We start from the raw sequence: 23,531 nt of genomic DNA, 5'->3' as shown, positions 1-23,531 counted from the left end.
GGCAATCAGAATTATTTTTTCCTAACATTGGTTCCCTACACACTGTAAGACTGTCGTGAGCGTATTAGGGAAACTATATTAGGCTCTGAGCAAATACTAATGGGATGTCAACCTCAGCGCTGAAGCCGTTATGCCCAAGGCATGTCATCCTGAAGCTTATGTCATTAATAAAAAAAATCTTAAATTTCACAAATATTTGACGCTATTTTTAAGCCGTGTACCATATAATAGGTGTCATGCAGTGCTGAAAACTAGACAACAAAATTTGCACTTTGTTGTGAATGATAGCTGCGACTCTTATAGGTAAAAATTAAGAGCCGCAGCTGCGACAAAAGTTAATTTGGTGAACTGCAGTGAATTTTAATCATGCAGATGGTATTTGTTTTCTTATTTCTTGCTCATGTGGTGATACCTTCTGCTTTCATACCGTTTTTTCAGCAGACAACTGCAATTTCCAGGTGTGTTCATTTCTAAGTGAGATGCAAAAACATTTTGTGTTACAATTTTTGCGGTTTATTTCGTGTAAGCCTCAAGCGCTTCAGTTCTATCCCTACTTCTGTCTTCCTCGTGCGCATTGCCGGTGTTGCCTGGGATTCTAGTTTCTCTTCTCAATAAAGAGAAATCGGGGCGATAAACGGTGGCAATAATGGCCTGTGGCGAAATGGTATAAAATCACGAATGTGCGGAGTGATATCATTTAGGAATAAAGAACACGTTGCGGCCTATATTATCTCCTTAGGCACGCAGTAGTAGTGCCTGCAATAATCGGTGAGACGGAAAAAAAAAAATTTGTCATAGTATCTCTCAAGTGCCAGTCTATGCCTGGGAATTCATGAAACAGAGACGTTCACTGATATACACGAGGTACCGCACAGTGTTGAAGCCATACATTGAGTATACTGACAGCGAGAGCTGGAAAAGTGCCATATGGATATCTTAAATTGTTTATGGAGGAGTTCAAAAAAAAATTCAAACGTTGGATTCTATGTCACTTGTATGTTAGGCATACGCAGTAGTCAAATGTTAGAGCTAAAAATAACGTAATCTGCTCACAGATTTGCGTGAGACTTCAGTCTTTTCATCACACCTGAACTGTGAAGAAACTATATGCGTCATCATTGTTGCAATTCTGTCGCTGCCCTCACTTACGCCCCTCCCGATCTGCTTGGCCCGAGGCTGAAACGAACAATTGGGCCGCTTAGCTTTTGTGGTGTTGCTTTTATACCAAGAATTATTTCACAAAGACAACGCCACCCTAAATAGGTAACGTAAATATAGGGCAGGGTGTGTGTTCCCTTGTGTTGTGCAAAGTAGTGTGTACTACAATGAATAAGCTTCATTGAGTGGGAAAGGTATCGATTTAAATGCTAGAGCAAAAAGGCCATGCTTCATGCTTTCATGCGATTCATTTATTTACTCCAAACAAAGAACTTTTCTTGCCCTTTAGGCGCTTACTGCAGTCCCTTAAATACAAAAGTGCTGGAGCAAGCCAACATTATGCTTGACCATAGTGGTCCAGAATGCATGTCACATAAATACTGCAAGGGCGGCCAAGGTAATAGTTTTACAATCAATACATGTCGATCAGATGAAAGGTGTTAAAGGTCATACGCAAATAAATATCGGCTCTATACCCAAGAGAAAACACGCATACCGGGAAGTTTTAGGCAAATAAAACTGCGACACAGTCCTGTTATTGCAGTAAGCGGCTTCGAAGTTCGGACTACACATGCTGGTATGCTGCCCGTATCATTCACTTGTGTGTAGACTTACCGCACATTCAACGTAATGCGGGATCAATGCAAGAAAGCGCTTCATCACCCTTGATGGGCCTGTAGATGTTTTGCCCCTTATGGTTTAAGTTGTTCGAAGCCGACCATGAAAACACTTTTCTCAGCACAATATATTATGAATGATTTCTATTGAACCGCATATATTATGTGCGGAATACCTGTCTTGCAGGTGAACTATGTACCACGTACAGTGCTTACTCAACGTACATTCTCCCTATATCTGTACTAGTAATCAAAGGAAGCAATCTACCAAGTTGCATGTAAGGATATTACAACCTTATAAGAATTCACTATAAGATAAGCGATTCTTCCAACTCCATGTTGGGACATATTAGGCAGCAGAAAAAATCTGAATGCAATGACAGCATAACTGGTCAGGCGCCTTGGGCTGCCTGCAAAGACGAAACACAGGCTGGTGCTCGTGGTCCAAGAAGCTCAGATTACTCCTTGCCCAATTCATTATGTTTCTGTTCGGCTGTTCACTTTCAGCTAACATAACATACTAGTAACCATCAAAAACATGGTACAACAAATTATATTACTTCGCAAGTCCAACCTGTCTAGTTTGGTATGGAGCAGCGCAAAGAGAACAGCATTGGCCCCCTATTATCAGAGTGTCGCCGGGAGGAGCTGAAATGGCTGCTATAAACTCAGTTTATTATAAGGAAGCAGATGACTACCTGTAACTCTGATAACTTTATTCTAAACACAGACAAATTAGAGCGCACCAGTATGCAACTGCTATTATAGTGCTGACGATCACTTCTAGTCAACGTGGAAAGAGATCGCGTTGTACTAAACTGTACTACACCGGCGCGGCGTCTTGAGGCCTAGAGCAGCATGCGCCTGAAAATGGTGCGTGGAATTTTCAACGCTGCCTAACTGCGTTGATTGATGTTCTTTGTTTCAACGATGCGTTCCAAGGTATGAAAGATAGTGTCGGATTTGATGAACTATGCTAGACACCATGCAATAACACATTCGGCTTACAGTAACATTTTGCTCTGGTCTACAGCAACCAGGGTGATCGTTGTACCATCTTTCGCACTCTTTTGGACCTAACCTCTGCGCTTATTGTTGTGTATCTACCTATTAGCAGCAATATGATAATAATGGTTAACAGGAAAGGAAAGGCACCGTATCTGTCACACGTGCTGTGGAAACCTGGACAGCGCCGTAAGGGAAGGGAGGAATGTGGGAGTGAAAATAGAATGAGATAAAGATTAGCCTTAGTGGAGGACTACAGAGTAATTTCAAACACCTGGCAAATTTTAACGTGCGCTGACATCGCAAAGCACACGAACGCCTCTACGCTTCGCCTCCATCCAAATGCAGCGGCCTATTAGCAAGAATATGTAAATTGTTCTTCCGGTTCAAGCGCCAGCTCAACGCGAGGAAATGTAGAACGTATGTTGAACCCAAAAATAATACGAGGCTGACGTTCATCTGCGGATACATACAGCCTTCTATGAATCTTTGGGCTCATTTTAGCTTTGTCCAGTGAGGCCGTGGCGATCCAAGACAGACAGGAATGCGACCAAGCTACCAGGCTCTGTATGCAAATGTGCGAACCACCATGTCTATTATGTACCATGTCTGCATAGTCTAATAAAAACAAAGGTTTATTCTCTAAGGCGGGTGCTCTTTCACGTAATCAGCTAGAGTAGAATCAAACTGTGAGGAGGATAAGCAGCATTATGGAGTTAGTTTGGTCAATAACGTTTCAAATATTAAGAATAATCTAATTAGGAACAAAGCCTTTGTGAACTGTCCCGCGTGCATTTCAGATTCTTTATTTATAGTGACATCGCACATCACGAGACTACCAAAGCCTGAAGAATTAAGCTATTAAGCAAAGGTATTGTATGCAGCCGAAGATATGCAAGAAGAACAACTGAGAGGAGCCAGTAACGAGATCATATTACACCCTTAAAGGCGGAGCTTGTATGTTTTTAATAATTTTGCCCGTCTCTGCTTTCATGCACTGTGGCCCACGGTCGAAAGCCTGGGTTTCCCAATACGAGAGCACGGTGTGGATGCCCGGCACCAAAGGATTTATTCTAGATCCAAATGAAATGTGAAATAGCCCATGAGATTTCAGTGCTTGCAAGAACCATGAGTGAGTTTAGTAATTCATGTCGAATACGGGGTGATATTATTAATTATGCATCTAGGCTCTACTATTCTGCGGTGTGGCTGAATATTCACCTATGACATTGCGCAAAAATATTGCATCGCACGTCCACGAATGCCGGATTTTATTGCAAGCCAATCTTAAACCAGCTGGGCTGGCAACAAACAGCCTTATGAGTCTCACAATGGACAAATGCAGCTTTCTCAAACGGGGTTCTCCCACGGTCCTTACTTAGACGTACTATGAGAATCCCCCGAGTTGTATCATTTGTGTTTGTTTCTTTTTGCTGAACCAATAAAAAAATGGGACCAGTTGTTGCGCTTTTAAAAGGGGAAGCTCAATCTGGCCTTCACACACTCTACTTAAGGGGCCGAAGTTGCTATTTAAAGGGCAGCTCAAGACCCGAGTCCACTCGTCGTATCCTTGGGAAATAATAGGTTTAAGACATAAGCTTGTTATAAAGCAGCCCAACGTAATTCTTAGAAGAAAACGACGGGGGCAAGCACGTGGTTATGGTCGTTTTGCAGCCCCGCCGCGGCCGATATATACCCTGAGCGCCTTTTATGAGGGCAGACACATTAGGGCTGTCCTTTTGTCTGCTGAGACCACCTTTATGCTACTGAACCCCAGTACCTTATGAAGGTACGAAATGTAAGAAACATGTAAGCATGCCCCTACTCTTGCCGTCCAAAAGTTGATGGAGGACCTACTGTGGAATTATGTGTGAGCGCCAATTAGGCTTGACGAAGTGTTTCCTACGTAGTTTGTGCTGCCCTTCTATTGCACCCGCCCTTGGAGCACCTACAGGAGACACGTGCAGCACGCATGTTAGCTTGCCGGCCGCTTTTTCATGCCAATCAAAGCCGATGTGCACCAAAACAAAAATTTGGCTCAAACTATGATGCTTACACTCGCGTACAGCAGATATGGGATGACGTCACAGCAAGGAAATCTTAAAGTGCTCAGAGGTTGTGCACTAAATGCTAGACACAGGCATGGTTCGGTTAACCAGGACTACAAAGAAGTACGTTTTGCTTGTACATTAAATAGGGGCCAATGTAGGACAAGAAACATGCGGAGCTATCCAGAGAATAAGCACGAGCAATGATATTCCAGTCAAAATCTGCGAAAAATGGACATGGGCAGGTCATGTAGTGCGAACAGAGGACACTGGACTGTCAGAAAAGGTAAGAAGTTGGACTCCAAGGGAAAGCGTAGCAGTAGATGATAGAAAGTTTGTTGGGTGAACGAGGTTAGGAAGTTTGCAAAGGTGAAGTGGCCGCAGCTGGTACAGGAGCCTTTTGCCCAGCATCGATATAATTCGGCTGCTGTTTAGAATGATGTTACCTTAGACCTCATGAACCCCACATGCACAGGCGCAGCTTTGGGGCATAAAGCAGCCGATATTGGCACAGAATATACAGAACATGAAAAAAATGACCGAGCGCTTGCATTTTAACCCTGAGTACGACATAGTTATTTCCACTGGACGTCACTTGCATTACGCAAAGAGCCCTTCGCAGGCCGTAGTCAGTGCACAAAGGCAAACTGCACATATGCCACAATATTTTAGGCGTAATGTAGGCTGCCCGCAAATCCCCTGGCATAGCTGCTAAGGAGAAGCAGCCAATGCTGCTCAAATTGCCCCTTCGCCAGACGTACTACTATTCGCATGACGTTGGTGACTGGGGCTAGTTTAATAGAGCCAGTACAGCTGGAAATCCACAATCAGAGTTTAGAATACGTCCCGTGAATGGGGGGCCGATCCACTTCTCTGTCTTTCACTCCAAGCGACCCCTGGCATTCCTTCCTCTTTAAGCGGAATGCAGACAGGCACATGTGCACATAAGCGGACAAAAACAAAAAGTTTGAAGATGCTGTTTTTCAGTTACCGCTCAAAATACGGCTTCATTCGTAAGACATGGACTACGTCTGGACGAGGTAGCCTACAGTCTCTATTCTGGCCGTCCAGGAGCACCTCGTAGGTGACGTCGCTGAGGCGCCGCATGATTTTATGTGGTCCTAAGCTGCGGTAAAGTAACCTCTCTGATAGGATACGGCGTCGAACCGGAGTCCACACCCACACCTGGTCCCCGGTATTGTAGGAAGATTGTATGCGGCGGGGGCAGTACCGGTGTGAAACCTTTCCACTCTGAAGCGCTATATCAAGAGCTGTCGGCAATGTCAGCGTTGGAAGGTTCCGTAATCAAGCCTGGAGGCCTCCTCATGCCCATCAAACCACCAAGCGCACCGCAAAAATGCTTCCTGAGAGAGCGGGGCCGATCAACTTGAATGTCTTTCACTCCGAGCGCCCCCAGGTAGCATAATGTACTGGAGTAGATTATAATGTCGGGGGGGGGGGGGGGGGGTGTCCGCTTGCATACCACTGTTAAGATAACATACCACCGATTAGTACAATCTTAAGTCGAAATTACCCCTGAAACTTACTGTGTTGGTGTTGCCTTTAGAACCAAAATGCGCCACCCTGGGAACTTTGCGGCTGGTGGATACTGGACTGTGACCTCCAGATGTAGTGTAGATGCAGTGGCAGTATACGGGAAGGGCTAGTATATATTCAAGCTTGCACATGACCTTTTGGGCTGCTACCAGCTTACCTCACATGTATACTTCATGAGCAGCTTGTCCCATCACAGTTATATGTGGGTTCTTGCTGAGGTCGCAACTGGATATGGTATGGAATTAAATCATCGACAGCCAAAGCCCCATCGTAGATGCCACGTCTTGTCACATGATATTATGTACGGGTCAAAAATATCATCGACGAGAAAATAAATATCATTCCTTTACCATCACGGTCGGAAAGGTGGTTAGTCGACATGGAATATAAGTGTACAGCAGTTTGCAGCGGCTTGAAAAGCATTACACAAGAGCTAAACCTCAACAAGTGTGTAACCAAGTGCTGTTGCTGTCGTGAATCCGTCTAAAAATAAGACGACGAGGCGGCTTCCGAAACAAAGAATTAATCCAGTGTACTCACGCTCCACAGGAGTATCTTTTGCTTTCCCTTCCGGCGTCCAATCCATGTTTATCCTGAAATAAAATGACAGTTGCTTCTAATTGCGTTTCTTGAAACACTTCACAACACTACCTACCTTTCACTTAAAAAAAAATTTCTATCGAACTTCAGCTTGCCACGCAAGTCGAGAGCGTCCACTCTGATTCCGGAATACCAACCCCCGCACATTCGCACGATAAATACGTGTTTGAATTGCGCCGAAAAAACGGCACTTTTAAACTAGGATTTCGCTTTTTCTCCAGGGGCTTCTTTTTATCTTTAGACCTTTTTCTACGATAACTGATAAGTCGACATAATTAGACGTACTGTAATAAAGAACTCGAAATACATCGAGCTCAGTGCATTGCTTCCCTGAATGAAATTATTATAATTTTAAAGACATAAACGGCTGCAACAAAGGGTTGAAGCTACGCAACGTGTCGATGCCATATCGAATATGCTACTGCCGTATTTGATATTAGTTTGGTTATTCCTTGGACACTTCCGGAATAGAAATATCGGAGTCCGTAACTATTTACGTTACTCCATTTAGTACTGCAAAAACCTATCGAGCCTAACAATTTAGACCCTGGCCACAAAAAAAACGAAAATTTTGTAAGCCATAAGCAAGGCGTCTCATATGGCTTGCAGCCACCAATTACAGCTCCCGTATCAATTTAGTTGATTCTGAAACTCCTCGAAAGTGAGGCATATTTCCTAGAAAAACTGGAGATGCCTGCTTTGTGGTCATGGATAGAGTAAAATATGGCAATCATCTGTAAAGTGCTCATGCCTTGAAATGCGTAGGCAAAGGCTTTAAATCGAAACATAGCCTGGATACATTTTCAGCACAGTGCCGCGTCACATTGCAAACACATTGCGAGTGGCTTATTCGCACTACAAGGTAAACAGGATCATGTTAAAAACGGTATCTACATAAACACTGTTCAAACCCTTGCATTACAACGCGCCGCAACATTGATGTGCTGCGAGGACTACAACAAGTGGAAAGATTTGTGCCTCTTGTCTGGACGGGTAGGGAACATTTAAAAGAGGGACAATTAAGTTCAGCCTTTAAGGGTTCAATCGAGAGCGTTTCACGCACACATGGAAGAATGTTGCCACTTGTTTAATTTCGTGATATTTATTATCTATTGCAAAAATATATAAATGTAAAAAAATATACACGAATAAATAGCATCAACAAACTTTTCTATTCTTTCAGAGCTGTTTAGCAATCTTTAACGCATTTCTTATTTTTAAGTTATTTCAATGACATAGCTGAACCATTACACTCTAAATTTTCTTAAATGGTATCAAGCATCGCCGTTTCTTTGATGCCACGTTTGACACCTTTTATCCTCCTTTTCTCCATTCTTTAATAACCTTAATTGTAGCAATGCTCAATTAACTACTTCGATTTTAATAACTTCAACGCCTATCACACACCAATCAATCCACAAAATCAGAAACTACCATGACACTATTTTTTCCCAGCCCAGCCAGCAACTATTTCATGCACGCGGTGCCAACTATGACGCCGCCGGCGTTTTGCACGAACTAGCCGTTCAAGCTATACCTTAATATATTGGTTGAAGCATTCTCATTTCGTTCATTATGTCATGTGTTGGCTTACTTAGATATTTTATTCGTTTGTTTCCTATCGACTTACTTCAGGTAGACGTCTTTCATGGTGGCCACCGAAACTCCAACGTTGCGAATTCCAAGCTTCCGTGATGCCCCCTCTAGTGCCTTGAACATATCAGGGAAGCCGCTGTAATCCAATGTCTTCAAGCCGATGGTCACTTCCTCATTTTTTTCTTCATCTACGGCAGCCGCGGGCGCTGCCTTTGCGATGGTGGCAAGAACCTCCTTAAGGTCGAAAGTCTTCGGATCCTTTTCTAAGGTTATCCTATAGCCGACACCTGCGAGGTGGTCGTCATGTGCATCTTCATTATGCTTTTGTGTATGCATGTCGTTTAGTTCAGTATCTCTCAGCATTAACTAATAACGCATTTTGCGTAAATTATCCACAGCTCTAATATTCAATAGTACTTTTTAAGGCTATACTTTACACTTCCACCATGAAATAAACAAAATGCCAGACCAAAGCAAAGCAGAGTAAATTAGCTGAATTCTACACATTTCCTGAAAGGAAGTACTGTTATACATATTGCTTATTTAATATAGTAAAGGTAAAAGTAGCATAGTTTCTAAATATATTCCAGTGTCCTTTTATTCCGATGAACGGAGTGGTGGATTTTTGTTATGTCTGATTCCTACTCGGCGTTGTAGTCTCCTCTCTACCACGAGACATGCTGCAACCTACCACTCATCATCGTCGCGAAGCTCAATGAGCTGGAGCTACGCGGGTCTCAAGTTGTTTTTAAATGAACCCACTCATATGTTGGCGTCCGCGGAAATGAGACCGCTGACCAGCCAGCCAAACAGAGACCACCTCTCCGTGCCCATCTCTCCATCAATGCTGCACTACGATTCAGCGAGGCTTATCATCGCACGCTACGCTCCGCGCCACCACCCCGACAGGCGTGTGGCAGCCAACCAGCGCATCTGCCTTCTCGACGCACGATGTGACTTTTCTTGATTCCCATGACGACTCCGCGTCGGTTGTGTGTGGACTGCTGACAGGATGTACCGCCTCCATCGTGCAACCAGTACTGCGTGTGTGCTGTGCGGGGCTTCTCGAGAGACTATCGAACACTTGCTGTGTAGGGCTCTGCCATACACCAGACCCGAGCCGCCCTCAAGCTCGGCTACCGTAATCAAGGACTTCCATCTGCATCCCTCGGTGACATGCTGTTCCCGAACTGCGCGCCAGCCAAACAAAGTGCCGCCCTCAGGTTACTCCTAGTTTTCCTGGAAGCAACTCCCCTTCGCCTCCGCCTCTAAACCTGGCGGGTGCGTTATTTCGGCTTCGCGCCTACTCCTCCCTTCCCCTCCACCCCTCTACTGATCTCTTCCTTCCCCTTCCACTCCACCCCTCTACTGATCTCTTCCTTCCCCTTCCCCTCCACCCCTCTACTGATCTCTTCCTTCCCCTTCCCCCTGCACAGCCACATTGCAGTGGTCCCTAACTGATTCTAAGAGACAATTATAGGGCTGTACCCCCCAATTGTTTCACATTCCTGCTTACCCCCCCCCCCCCCTCCCCACCCGGCGTCAAAAGAACCTCAATCTAGCAAGGCTTCCCTCCTACGAGTGGTGTGCAAGCTAGTGCCATCAGATTTTTATGGCGCCTTCGACGAAGATGTATTTCTATCAGTCTCTCGCGACATACTGCACGACTATAAACGTTCCACCCAAATGAATACTCACGTATCTCTCTCTCTTCCTCTCTATTACGCTCGCGGTTTTACTTTATTATTATAACTTACAACTGCTGGGAAGTCTACTTTTAGGAAAAGCGCCTGTGTCCAAGGATTAAGGATTTGTAATAAGGATTACAATAAGGATTTGTAACATTGCTGAAATGACTGAAAGTGCCGTTTCAGATGCACTCTCTTCCCTCCCTAGTTGAGCGCACTTGAACACTGAAGCGTCGGAAAGGGAAATTGCAAGGCAGTGTCATTTTGCCCGAGAAAAAGTCGACTATATATTTCTTCTCATACTGAAGATGCAGTGTAAAATATGTGCGAAAAATATGAGGCAGCCAGACGGACCTAGTCTTTGTTGGTGGACACAAAATTATAAAGGTAGTAACCTTATTCAATCCCGAATTCCTGATGCGTTTCACAGTATGACAATGAAACAACTACCACATTTTCAACATAGAACAAGTACAGAAATAACATAACATAAGCTTTCAATGGACAACTGGACCGCGTTAATTACATGCCTGCAACTGCATTTACGTTATAATAAAGTCTGCAAGCCGACGTGACCTGAATTCGCATTCCTATGCCATTAGGGCTGAAAATGTCCCTCCCTGAAAGGAGCTTTGAGCTCCGAGGGCTACGAGAACGCAATCACAACGGACTAAAGTGTATTTTCTACAGGTCAGAAAAATACAACAGGTTCAATCAATATAGGTTATAAAAGATTAAGCTGAAGAACCATCCTGTGGAGACTCCTTTTTTACAAGGCACGTTTAGGTTGACATCGCACACAGCAACTTGTGTGTGACCGGTATGACCTCTGCTTGTTTTTCACCCTAGACAATGCCTGTATTAGTTGAACGCCCTTCGTGATTGGCTCACCCTCTACTGCTCTGACAAAATATCTTGGCGTGAGTGTCGAAACAACTCGTGATATAACAAGCAGCCCGTATAGAGGATAATGTGTTCCCTACGTACCCATGTGGCTGTATATATTTAGAGTGATTGCCAGAGACTTTCACAGATGCGTCTATTCGAAATCTCGTAAAAGCGAAAGTGTGGACACCTTACTCCTAATTGACAGCCGCATGGTAAGTTCGTCCTAATAAGCTTGCCCGCCGGAGCGCTTCTCTCAACCTCCAACGCCCTGGACATTGCCACAAACTGTTGGTGAAAATCTTCTGGGGAATTCCACCGACAAAGCACTAGCCTTAGCGTATACTGCACTACAAAGCTCCACATATTCGAGCAAAATGAGCTAATAATTTCCGGAAACCAAAGGATCTACGCTGCTGCGCCTAAGCGCAAGCAACATTCTACGACCCGCTGGGTGCCAATACATTCCTTATTATGGCGGTGCTCACGCATGCCACGAATTTGTATTCATTCTGTATATTTAAGGCCGCACCGTATGGGGCAAATAAATAAAAGTTTTGATTGTGGTATGCTCTCTGCTATCATTAACAATTTTTTTGTTTGTAAAAACGTATACTTCGATACGAAGTAAACAGCAGTATACAGTACATGCGTAGCTAGTACGAGCCCTACTTGTTTTCTTACATTGACTGCGGAGAACCACAATCTGCTTCTTATTTTGTTGAGGTCAAGTATGAAATAACGTACAATTTTAAATCTGGAGACGGAGATAAAGTTTGAAGCAGAATGTTTTTCAAACTCGTGGTGAATTTTTAATGTCAAGTATAATCAGTTATATGGACAGCACACCTGTTTGCTTCCCTCAATCTCAAATTCGACACCTCAATAGCATGCGCCATAGCTTCACCAGGAGTGTATTAGTCTCAAAAGCATAATAGACGTTCGGCAGTTGAATCTCATAAAATCTGTGCATCTTGCATCGTAGACAATTTTAGGATATGCGCTTTGCAAAAATTTGACATCGCCGAACGTGCTACATATTCTTCGCATCATATTCACAACGAACATATCGTCCCAATTTGGGGACGCAAAACGTAAGCCAACAAGAATGTGAAATGTGTTCAAGCAGCATGTTGTATAGGAATTCGTGGCTCCTAAAAGAAGTTTGAAGAAATACAATTGATGGGTCATTACATATAAGTGCGCTCGAGAGCGTTGTAGAAAAGAATCCTTTTGACTTGAGGACAAAGAAATTTGTAAATAAAAAACGGTATTTTCTACAACCCACTCAAGCACGGTGGAACCTACTGCTCTTGTCTATAAACAATCCACATAAATCTCGGAGGACTTTCAGTCAGAGACAGCCGAATACATGTGTGGGCACATCGCAATAAGCAAGATTGGAGACATTTGCGAATCTTTGAAGCATTATATCAAAAGACTAGCATTCCAGCCGTCACGCTTACAAGTCTTGGGTTGTGGTAAAGGGATGCTGAATTTCCTTTCTATAGCATCGCTGATACCATCTTTGTAAGGTTTTAGCGTGACTAGAATGAGCTTCTCTTCACTGCGCCACATACTATCAGTATTATGACAGTGCAAACTATCTGTACAGTTGATGTGGCAAGAAGATGGTAAATACAATGGATGTACAGCAGGGAGAACTTATACCCAGCATCAACATGTTTACTGTTTCATTGGACTCTCCCTGTTCAAACAGAGTATGAGCGCATTGTGGGTACAAGCGAAAAGTGGGCGCTCACCGCAAGCTTTTTTGAGGAAAGACGTGGAGCCGCTGCAGATGACTTTTCCGCTGGCCATGACCACCACCTGGTCCCCGATGGCATCTGCCTCATCCATATCGTGCGACGACAAAAGCACAGTTCTCTCCTTAGCCACGTTCTGCATGGTGTCCCATACGGTCCGCCTTGTTTCCGGGTCCATACCAGACGTGGGCTCATCGAGGATGAGAAGCTTCAGACAAAGAAATAGTTGACCATGCATTGCTCAGTTGACTGTTTCATAACTTTGAGGTAATCATCAAATGAAGCCAGAAATGTAGGATTGATGTTAAGCCTGGGTGGAAGCAGAAAGACGGGCGTCTTTTCCTTCCATATTCATCACTTTCGCTAACAACATCACGATCGTAATCGCCACTTCCATCATAACTCTAACTACATCGTCCTCATCATAGCCGCTATCATCATCACTGTTTGTAACTACAACCTCAAAGTTATCGCCACTTACGTCCATCACTGCCATAAACACTATCGCCAATTATGGCATCGCCATATACTGTCAGTAGCACTATTGCCAACTATCCTTTGCACAATCGTTTATTTAGGTTAAAATTAGGACACTTTAGCAGAGTGGAACAAACCAAGAGCTGTTGAGAGAGGTCTATACTACTCTGCAGTACTTTTATCGTGGAACGAATATATATATATATATATATATATATATATATATATATATATATATATATATATATATATATATATATATATATATATATTGTGAGCACATTCCTGGACATTCACCCGGTGTCCCTCACCACCCTTACCGCCCCCTCTTCCTCACCAGCAGCTTATTCCGATGCTTCTCTCTGTGTTCTCTTTGGCACCATCAATCCTGACCTTCCTGCGACTCACCGCCAAGCTTTGCAGGAATTACTTCGAAAACACCAAGCCTCCTTTGATGTCACTTCTCCGACCTTGGGCCGAACGTCTTCTGCACAGCACCGCATTATTACAGAAGGCACTTCTATTGTTAGCCGCCGCCCTTACCGTGTTTCCTTATCAGAGCGTAAAATCATAGAAGATAATGTGAATGATATGCTCCGGCGAGACATTATTCGGCCATCAGCTAGCCCCTGGTCATCTCCGGTCGTCTTGGTCAAAAAAAAAGGATGGGTCCGTGCGTTTTTGCGTTGATTACCGCGCACTTAACAAAGTCACTCGAAAAGATGTTTACCCTATGCCACGAATTGACGACTCCCTCGACTGTCTTCAGGGCGCCGAATATTTCTCCACTTTGGATTTGCGTTCCGGTTACTGGCAGATACCGATGCACGAAGCCGACAAAGAAAAAACCGCATTCGCTACTCCCGATGGGCTTTACGAATTCAATGTCATGCCTTTTGGACTTTGTAATGCCCCCGCTACGTTTGAGCGCATGATTGACACTGTTCTTAGAGGACTTAAGTGGAAAACATGCTTGTGCTACCTGGACGACATAGTTATTTTCTCTGCGACTTTTTCTGATCATTTATGCCGCCTTGATCAAGTATTAACGTGCTTGGCATCCGCCGGTCTCCAGCTGAACACAAAAAAGTGTAATTTCGCCAAGAAAGAAATCAAGATCCTGGGCCACCTCGTCAGCCGCGATGGCATTCGACCCGACCCTGACAAGCTTGCTGCAGTTTTGAACTTTGCACGCCCTCAGCGGACTAAGGAACTACGCAGTTTCCTTGGCCTGTCTTCGTACTTTCGCCGTTTCATTAGAAATTTCGCTACTATTGCTGCACCGCTCCACCGCCTCCTTACAGACCGTACTACTTTCAATTGGTCCGAAGAATGCGAAAAAGCTTTCCAAACCCTAAAGAATGCCCTCACTTCGGACCCTGTTCTCGCTCACTTCGACGACACTGCTGCCACCATTCTTCACACCGATGCCAGCAGCCTTGGTATCGGCGCCGTACTTCTGCAACGTGACACCGCTTCTCGGGAAAAGGTAATTGCGTTTGCCAGTCGAACTCCAGCACTAGCGGAACAAAACTACACCATCACTGAGCAAGAGTGCCTAGCCGTCGTTTGGGCAGTTCAGAAATTCCGCCCCTACCTCTACGGCCGCCATTTCACGATCGTTACCGATCATCACGCTCTGTGCTGGTTATCAACCCTCAAAAATTTGACTGGACGCCTGGGCCGTTGGATTCTGCGTTTGCAGGAGTACCACTTTGATGTCATATTCAAATCGGGACGCAAACATCGAGATGCCGATGCTCTTTCCCGCTGCCCGCTATCAGAATCACCACCTAGTGCTTCCTCGAGCCTTCCTGCGTGCACCCTCGACGTCCCAATGTCGTCCAGAGCCCCAACCTTAACCTGTGCTACTCTTGCCGCTGCTCCAGATCGCTACGCCATTATTTCAAACCAGCGAGCAGATCCCTACTGTATTTCCCTAATCAACCTTCTCACCGGTGCTTCTCACCCTCCTACCGCTAGGATGCGCAGGCAACTCCAAAAGTTCAAACTTGACAACGGCGTGCTCTCCCGTTATATTTATTGCTCCGAAGGCACCCGTTGGGTCCCCGTTATTCCGAGAGCCCTTCGCACCCGTATCCTGGCGGCTTTCCACGATGATGCTACAGCCGGTCACTTAGGCTTTCATAAAACTTACCACCGCGTGAAAGCCCGTTTCTTCTGGCCAGGCCTCGCCTCAAGTGTGGCAAAATACGTCGCCTCTTGTCTGCCATGTCAGCGCCGCAAACGGCCCACCTCTCCTCCTGCTGGCCTACTACAGCCGCTACCTTGCCCTGCTACTCCTTTTGCCGTTGTTGGCATAGACTTATACGGGCCACTTCCATTGTCCGCACGAGGTAATCGCTGGATCGTCACCGCCGTCGACCACCTAACACGCTACGCTGAGACCGCTTCCCTGCCTAATGGCTCGGCACATGAGGTCGCGACCTTCTTTTTGGAATCGCTCGTACTGCGCCATGGGGCCCCTCAAGTGCTTCTCAGCGATCGTGGTCGGACATTTCTGTCGAAGATTGTAGCCGAAGTTATTGAGGCCTCAACCACACATCACAAATTGACCTCCAGCTATCACCCGCAGACTAGTGGGTTGACTGAGCGGTTCCACCGCACGCTTTCTGACATGTTGTCTATGTATGTCGACCAGGACCACCGAAACTGGGACGTAATACTTCCTTTTGTAACGTTCGCCTACAATACGGCTGTACAGCGGACCACAGGTTACACCCCATTTTTCCTCGTTTACGGCCGTTCTCCCGCTACCTTTCTTGACGCCTCTTTTCTTTCTACACATGCCAGTTCCTCATCCTCTCTTCCTGACCAGTTCCTCTCCCGAGTGGCCAAATCACGCCGGCTTGCTCGCGTCAACACGGAAGCTAGCCAGGAAGACCGCAAGTACCGCTATGATGCAACCCATCGCCAAGTTTCGTTCCGTCCCGGCGACGAGGTGTTACTTTGGACCCCATTACGCACTCCTGGCCTTTGTGACAAGTTACAGCACCGTTACATTGGTCCTTACACAGTTCTTGCAAAAACCTCCCCGGTCAACTATCGCGTCTCCCCTGTTTACCCTCCTCCGGACTGTCGTTACCGTGGCACTGAAGTTGTCCACGTTTCACGTATGAAACCTTTTATTCGGCGCAATCCTGCGGACTAATTGCGGCCAGGCTGGCCGCTTGAACTGCGCGGGCGAAATAGTGTGAGCACTGTGGGGCGCTTCATCTTCCACACTGCTGAACGTGCTGCTTCATCTTCATCCTGCTCCCTCTTGTAGATACCCATCGTCATCGCGGAGTGTGTCTGGCTGCAGTGAGCGACCAAGGCTTCAGGTCTGTAATAAAGCCTGATTCCTCAAGTCCGACCTTCGCGTTACCTTACAATATATATATATATATATATATATATATATATATATGTATATATGCGTGATTGTGGGTAATGAAATTAGGTAAAGCTATTTTTTATCTGCAACACTAACTATTATGACTAAACGTTTGCTCAGACACACTATCCGACACATCCTTTGTCGCCACTGTTGTTCATTCCAACAATGAGCCGAGAAAGTGTTTTACCAGAACATTCCATTATGAATGTGGTGCGTTATTTATCTGTGCCCTCCGTAAAACGCGCAACGTTCTCTGCCCACGTGCGAAATATTTCTCTATATTGTTCGCTTTACTCTATCACTAACCGCAACAACTTAATTTTTGAGTTAATATATCCAAATCCTTCGAGAGTCTATATCACAACTTACTGTACAGCCTTTGTCAAAAGTGTGGAGCCCGAGGTGTCTGCTTCTGAGCCGTCTAGCGGCGCTTATTTAGCATTAGTGAAGATGTTCTTCATTAGAGCGGGTAGGAGAAAAAGCATCTTACCATGGAACACTGGAAAATCATTATAAGCCGCACGAAGTGACGAAGAAGCAGACCCTCTGAGCTCTACACTTTTGACAGAGACTACATACGACACCTATCAGAACTCGTAGACTGTGCACCTGTCTGAGGCCCAAAGAGCGAGCAAGTTCACGTGTAATACCATAGAGTTCCTTACACTAACTAGAGGGAAAGCTGAGGGCGCTGCACTTCAGCCACCATGGGCGCGCTAAGAATCATGGGCCGGTGTGTTACTTGTTGCGGGACAGTCGGTTTTTCTCGGGTACGTGGAGTGGCGTTACTGCGATGTTTCTTTTTCGTGATCATCATCATTTGAAGGTGCGTACATAGACCGCGAAAGCCATAGTAGCGAAGGCTCAAAAGCAGACGTCGCCAATAAATGGTTTTTGTTTCCCAAAATGCCACCGAAAACTTTCTTAAGTGATTGCACAACCATAAATATTTTCATAACGTTTTTTTATTTCAAAGTTTGCCTATTAAGTGCGAAATATTGGTATTTGTGCTGCTCAAAACTAAACCAATAGGAGAAAGAGCCACCGCTTATATTGGATAAATATCACACTGACATGCTGTTTCTCTCTCTCTTTACAATTTATAGTCACAATATTCAATCTTAGGGCATTATTTACGGTAGAACAACGTTTATCTTTGCATTAGTTTTGGCCAAAAGTTGTAGTTCTGCACTCGGTAGCTCACCGGCCCATGATGCTTTGACCGCCCATGGTGGCTGAACTGGCCGTCTGGAAACTCCATGTAAACGCCCATAGACGGCAGCACAGCTTTCCCTCTAGGTAAGAGTAAGAAACTCTATGTGTAATATAGCACTACGGTAGTTTCTTGGGCCTATTAGTGACAGTTCCGTATTTAGAATACTCAATTGGGAGTATTCATTTTCGATTTCGGCAGGGGCTAACGTTTTCAATAGATGTGAAACGCAAAGTATAAGTATACTGTTCGATTTACCTGCACGTGAAAGGATCTAAGATAGACCTCAAGTAACAATTCCCTCGCGCAAAGCGCATTACTAAAAACGGAGAGTGTTTAGGGCACTACTAACAACAATAAAGGTTTTCGGGTGATCATTGCAAAATTCGTCTAGAGCATAAATCGCAACTTACAAACACGACAACCTACCAGCACTCTATGCACTGTGTACTTGTTTGAGGCACGCAAAGAGCGAGTAATTTCACGTCTCAATCTGCACTACTGTAGTTCCGTGGGCTGGCCTACTGTGCGATAAGATCACCTAACAAAAATATCACACCATAACTCAATTAAGGTAATTTTGTATTGCGGTTTGATTAATATGTGGTTGCTATGGTGCAAAGCATCACCATCATAATTATATTGAGGGCTAGATTTAGTCAAACAATAGGCGGCATCCACTAATTTGCCGATGTAACATTTGTACCACAGGCTGAATTGCTGTTCTGTAAACCTCATACGTTCACGGGACCTGTATATGTGACCGTCGGTCGGGCGTGCAAGAACGCATGTGTGAACTTTGGCTCAGAACAGTATAACTCTCCTGTCTGCCTCGTCCTTTCTGTCCGTGTGTTCTTCGCGCTATTTTTTACATCATTTGTATAGCTTTCTCTGTGTATTAGCTCTAACTCTCATCATGTTCGAGCGCGAGAGTATACGTGCTTCCTGTTTTGTCTGTGTGTTAATGTTTCCCCACTCAAATTCACCCCTACTGCTATTACTGCCCCTGCCAATGTGACTCCCAGAAGAAACTAAGTTGTGGCTTACGTGGCAGTTGTTTTTGTTGTGCTTTATTTTTCAAGCCTAAGATGGCGACAATGCCGTGGTATAGTGTGGTGTGTCTACGTCAGCCTTCCTCTGCGAGTGAACTACTTTGTGCTCTTTTAGTGCGCGTTTTTTTCTTGGACTCCTGCCCTGCGCACAAGTTTACGTCGACAAAGGTTTTAAAGGGAGCCGGCGAGGCTCCAAAGTCAGTCCGCCCTGTTTGTTCCCGGAAAAGGAACCCCGAGCTGCCGCGTACTTCTGGGGGGTTACTGAGCCGCCGCCGCTGGCACCGCATCTACGGACCGCAAGCCGGCCCGGAAGGATCATCGCCTTCGAGGGCCGCCAGTCTGCGGCGTCCCATTGATGGACTACCGCCGCGTTCCCCGGTCAATTTTATGTTCTACACTGGTCTGAACGCCTTGCTCCTTTGCTGGTACTTGGAGTGTTACTTGCATCCCGAAAGAGTATGTTTAGCTCTACATACGTAATTCACAGTATTTATTTCCGTTGTTTCTTCACTCGGGAAGTTGCCTTTCAGAATGTGAGGTCTACTAAATGTTTTGTGCATTCCTCATTCTGAGTCTATAAACGTCTGATTCTTGTTGTTTCAAATCAATCCGTCTTCGTATCCTTCTCCAGGTTTGCTTATCGGATACGCCGGGCATCGAAAGGTCCACCCCCCCTTTTGTCATGTCGCGATGATAACCTCCGGTGATTACCGAGTGCGTGACAGACCTCTTTGGGTATAACGGGGCATTACCATTCAATTTGCGAATAGCCGCGAGCCCCGCACAGCCGAGTCGGTGGTCTTCAGGGTGTTCTTGCTTCTTATGGTCACTTGTAGCCAATGCGGGAGACGGGACAGAGAAGAACGGCTGGGCATAGGAACCGGTCGCTGGTGATCAAAGCAGGTGTAGGGTCACACTTATAAAGTCACTATGAGGGGTGATGAACGTACCCCGCAGACTACAAATTGTTACTGGGTGGTAAGCCAGTGGAAATAGTACGTGACAGATGGCGATGAGGATTTTAATAACGAAGGCGGGCTTAGTTCATCAACCCCTGTCCAAGCAACTACAACACCTTCCTGATCCGAAAAAAACATATTGGTTTTCTTCACAGCATCGCCCAAATACGTCTCATATTTACGTCTATCCTGTCGGGCTGCCGTGTGCAATACGAACGCTGCAAACGGCGTTTTCTTGTCAAGACGTGTAGAGGAGGGCCCGTTTTTCGACCTCAGAACATTTCACATACATTGCGTTTGTTCCCCTGTTAAACATGGTTATGTTTCATGCCAAAAACACCACAAATTGTCCGAGCAAGTGAGCCTACCTTAGGCTCAGAAACGATGGTGATGGCGATGCTCAAGCGGCGCTTCATCCCTCCTGAAAGTTCACTGGGAAAACTGTACGCCTTGTCCTGCAGGTCCACTACCTGTAGTGTGGACGCGATAGACTGTCGAAGTGTTTCCATCGGGACTCCTTTTAGCTGCAACCGAAGGCATAAGTCAAGATTAGGTACTGTGCAAAAAAATGATTCACTGCCTAAATTTACCGGCACTCCATACTATGTTCATAAATAAACGACAGCGCTTAAGAGCGAAGAAAGCGAGGCAGAGCGTGAGCACTGCTTTCGGTCGTCGTCGTATCCTGTTGCTTCAGTATGAACCTTCATCAAATTTCACGCTCAGCTTTCCGCTAAGAAAGTATGTATGTATTGCATCGAAAATAAAAGAATTCGTCTCATTCACGACAGTTTTCTAATGGAACCGTTCGCCCTATCATAGATGCCATGCACGGTGCAGTGATATTAGTATTTTATTATATATATACTGAAGTGTCCGCCAATGAGCACAACTTTCTCAGCAGTGATTCAAAAGTCTGTGTTGCCAAAGTTCCCACGCGCATACAGTAACACCAATCCAAGTGGCTAGCAATACGAAAATACCGCGAGTACGCTACAGCTAGTCATATCGCTATGATGCACAAAATTAGTTGCCTGTCGTTATTTGAGGTTCTTTTGACATTGAACTCGCTTCTCCAAAGAAATTTGGATTTATGCGAGAAATGCATTTCAATTAAAGTTTCACATTTTTAAGTATAGATTTCGTGTTCATGCAACATTTCAATGTTCAGCTGAACATTGAGAGATTCAAGGTCCCCTGCATAAATAATATACGAGAATACGTCAGTAATCAATTACTAAAATAATTTTTGGAAGCAGAATTAAACTAGTGAACTACTATCAAAACCGAGGCGAAGTGCTACATATAATTTCTAAGTGGCATAGTTATTTAGTAGTGCACGCTGATTGGTGGAATTAAGTCAAGCGAATTATTTCTATCATGTTATGTTTTGTTCCTTTTTATTATATTGATTGAGGCCGTCGAACAGCTTCTCTAGATTATCGCACTTGACAAATGTTTTTCGAAGGTATGGAGACAGCACACGTTCAGCTCGACCAACAGGCCAGCTCCTCAGTATTGTTTTACTACCGTTGGTTCCTGGGACCACTTCATTCCTTCCTGAAAATGCACTTTTTAATTCTGTTAGGCGAAGATGGGGGTCTTTGTTGATAACGTCAATCTCGCACACATCACATCATGATATGATGTTTTGCCATTTTCTTTTTTATTTTGTTTCGCTCATTAAACTTCATTTTATAAAACTGAGGTGGTTGTAGGGAACATCAGAAAAATTATACTACATAATTTTGCAGGAAAGAACTCACACTAACATTAAAGTTGTAGACTGAATTTCGTTTCTATGAAATGGGGCTGCAGTAGTCTTATGGATGAACATGCGGAAGACCCACTACCTTCTTTTTCTTTCCAGCATCAGCACTCGAATGTTTTTGCCTCTTAACATCCTTGACTCTTATAACACCTTGATGCAACCTAGCGCCAAGTCATCCTCTGGCAACCCGGCAAGTCATCTACCGTTAACATGTTTACATTAACTGTTATTCATTAAATGAATATGACCTCAGAGAAGCAACAGTGATTTTTCGCTTAAGAATATTTGAGTGGCTTGAAGGAAAATTTAAACAAACTTCAGGGGGCGTTCTGAAGGTAAACGTTGGTCTACACCCTTTTGGAAATGTTTTGGAAAGCCAATTGAACTTATTTTTAATGCTAGTGCCTCTTCTAAAACGAAATTCTCACTGAGAACAGGAGCTATTTGAGAACCGATATAAACACCCGTATTTCTTTAAGGGACAGACGGCCATTCAATCGACAAATGTTGAAGAAAGGTAAAACAACAGCTCCAGAAAGCCTAGTGCTATGGTATTTAGTCTTCCTTGTCCCATTTGTTTTGTGTGCGCTGTTCTTTAATTGCTTACAAGAAAGAGGGGAAATTTACGTGTTTTGTGCTGTGGTTACGTTCCTTGGACTATACAAGGCAATGCTGAAAGATGGCTTGCTGCCTGTTAAAAAAATTTCAGTATCTTAGAGAAGTTGTGCTATATTGCGAAATTATGCCATGCGTACCGATCCGAAGTAAAGGAGGTTCTCGACGCAGGTCATGTTCTCGAAAAAGATGTCTGTCTGCTGGCAGAAACTGACCAGTTGGCGTACTTGGCTGCGATTTGTCGTCACGTTGTAGCCGCAGACTCGGGCTACTCCACTGGTTGGTGCCTGCAGTCCTGAGCATAAAAAAGCAGACGTTTCTACTGCAGCCAAAAATAATTTTCGAATGTTGCCATTCTCGTTACAGCTTACTTAGAAATATCCTAAATAGCCCAGACTGTAGTATCCGTTTGGGGCTGAGATCAGCAATTAGGCTTTATGCAAACCGTTTGATACCTACCTCGCCCTGTGGAGAATAGGTGGATTGAACCAAATTGGTCTCACTATAATTGACCATAAATAGGTTTCATTCATTATTCTCCAAGCCAGTTATGATAATATTGCAGCTAGCCTGCATTTCCCTACTTACATACAAGAGGCCAGACGCAGCCTCAATATGAAATCAATGCCAAATGAACTCATTTGCTGCTGTGAAGCCTTCAGGGCTCTCGAAATCGCTTTATTCGTGCATGTATATCTTATTACTTACAGAAAATATTATGGACACTTAACAGACTGTGTAGACTACCGTCGACTTTCCACATTCGGAAAGCAAGCTTGCCTTGTCTGCGGAGCTCGTTCATTGGATACACTTTAGTTAAATGTACAAATGAACTTGTTCCAACCACACATCGCTAGACCAATCAGTATTGCCTGAACAAGGATCACTGTAGGCGAACTCTAAGATGGCCACATTGGTAGTATTGTCCTACTGCTGATAGAGCATCCTCCGGCGGGCTACTGTGTACCATATAGTGTAAAAATTGGCGCGTAATACTACGGTCCGAAATTGCAGCTGCCATATTTGGGCTTGCGGCTACCCATGAAATGTGCTTACAGTTCCTGGAGAGCATGGTGTTCTCTAGCTCTTGCATCGTTCCCGTAAATACCGATGGGGTACGAATA

The 23,531-nt window shown here is 44.7% G+C and overlaps 1 protein-coding gene across 1 annotated transcript in view; it reads right to left on the bottom strand.

The window, feature by feature from the left end:
• LOC146173909 (phospholipid-transporting ATPase ABCA3-like) overlaps positions 1-23,531 on the bottom strand; it is a 62,854-nt gene that overhangs the window by 23,934 nt on the left and 15,389 nt on the right. The window contains exons 5-9 of the mRNA XM_084585297.1: positions 22,548-22,702; positions 20,390-20,545; positions 12,918-13,128; positions 8,616-8,868; positions 6,926-6,978 (exon numbers count right to left, since the gene is read on the bottom strand). Of these exons, the coding sequence (XP_084441423.1) occupies positions 6,926-6,978; positions 8,616-8,868; positions 12,918-13,128; positions 20,390-20,545; positions 22,548-22,702 (828 nt within the window). The remainder of the gene's footprint in view (positions 1-6,925; positions 6,979-8,615; positions 8,869-12,917; positions 13,129-20,389; positions 20,546-22,547; positions 22,703-23,531) is intronic.

The sequence above is a fragment of the Amblyomma maculatum genome, chromosome 11 (genome assembly GCF_055883805.1).
Source record: "Amblyomma maculatum isolate TAMU_Amacu chromosome 11, ASM5588380v1, whole genome shotgun sequence".
NCBI lineage: Eukaryota > Metazoa > Arthropoda > Arachnida > Ixodida > Ixodidae > Amblyomma > Amblyomma maculatum.
This window is presented reverse-complemented; position numbering and strand designations above follow the sequence as displayed.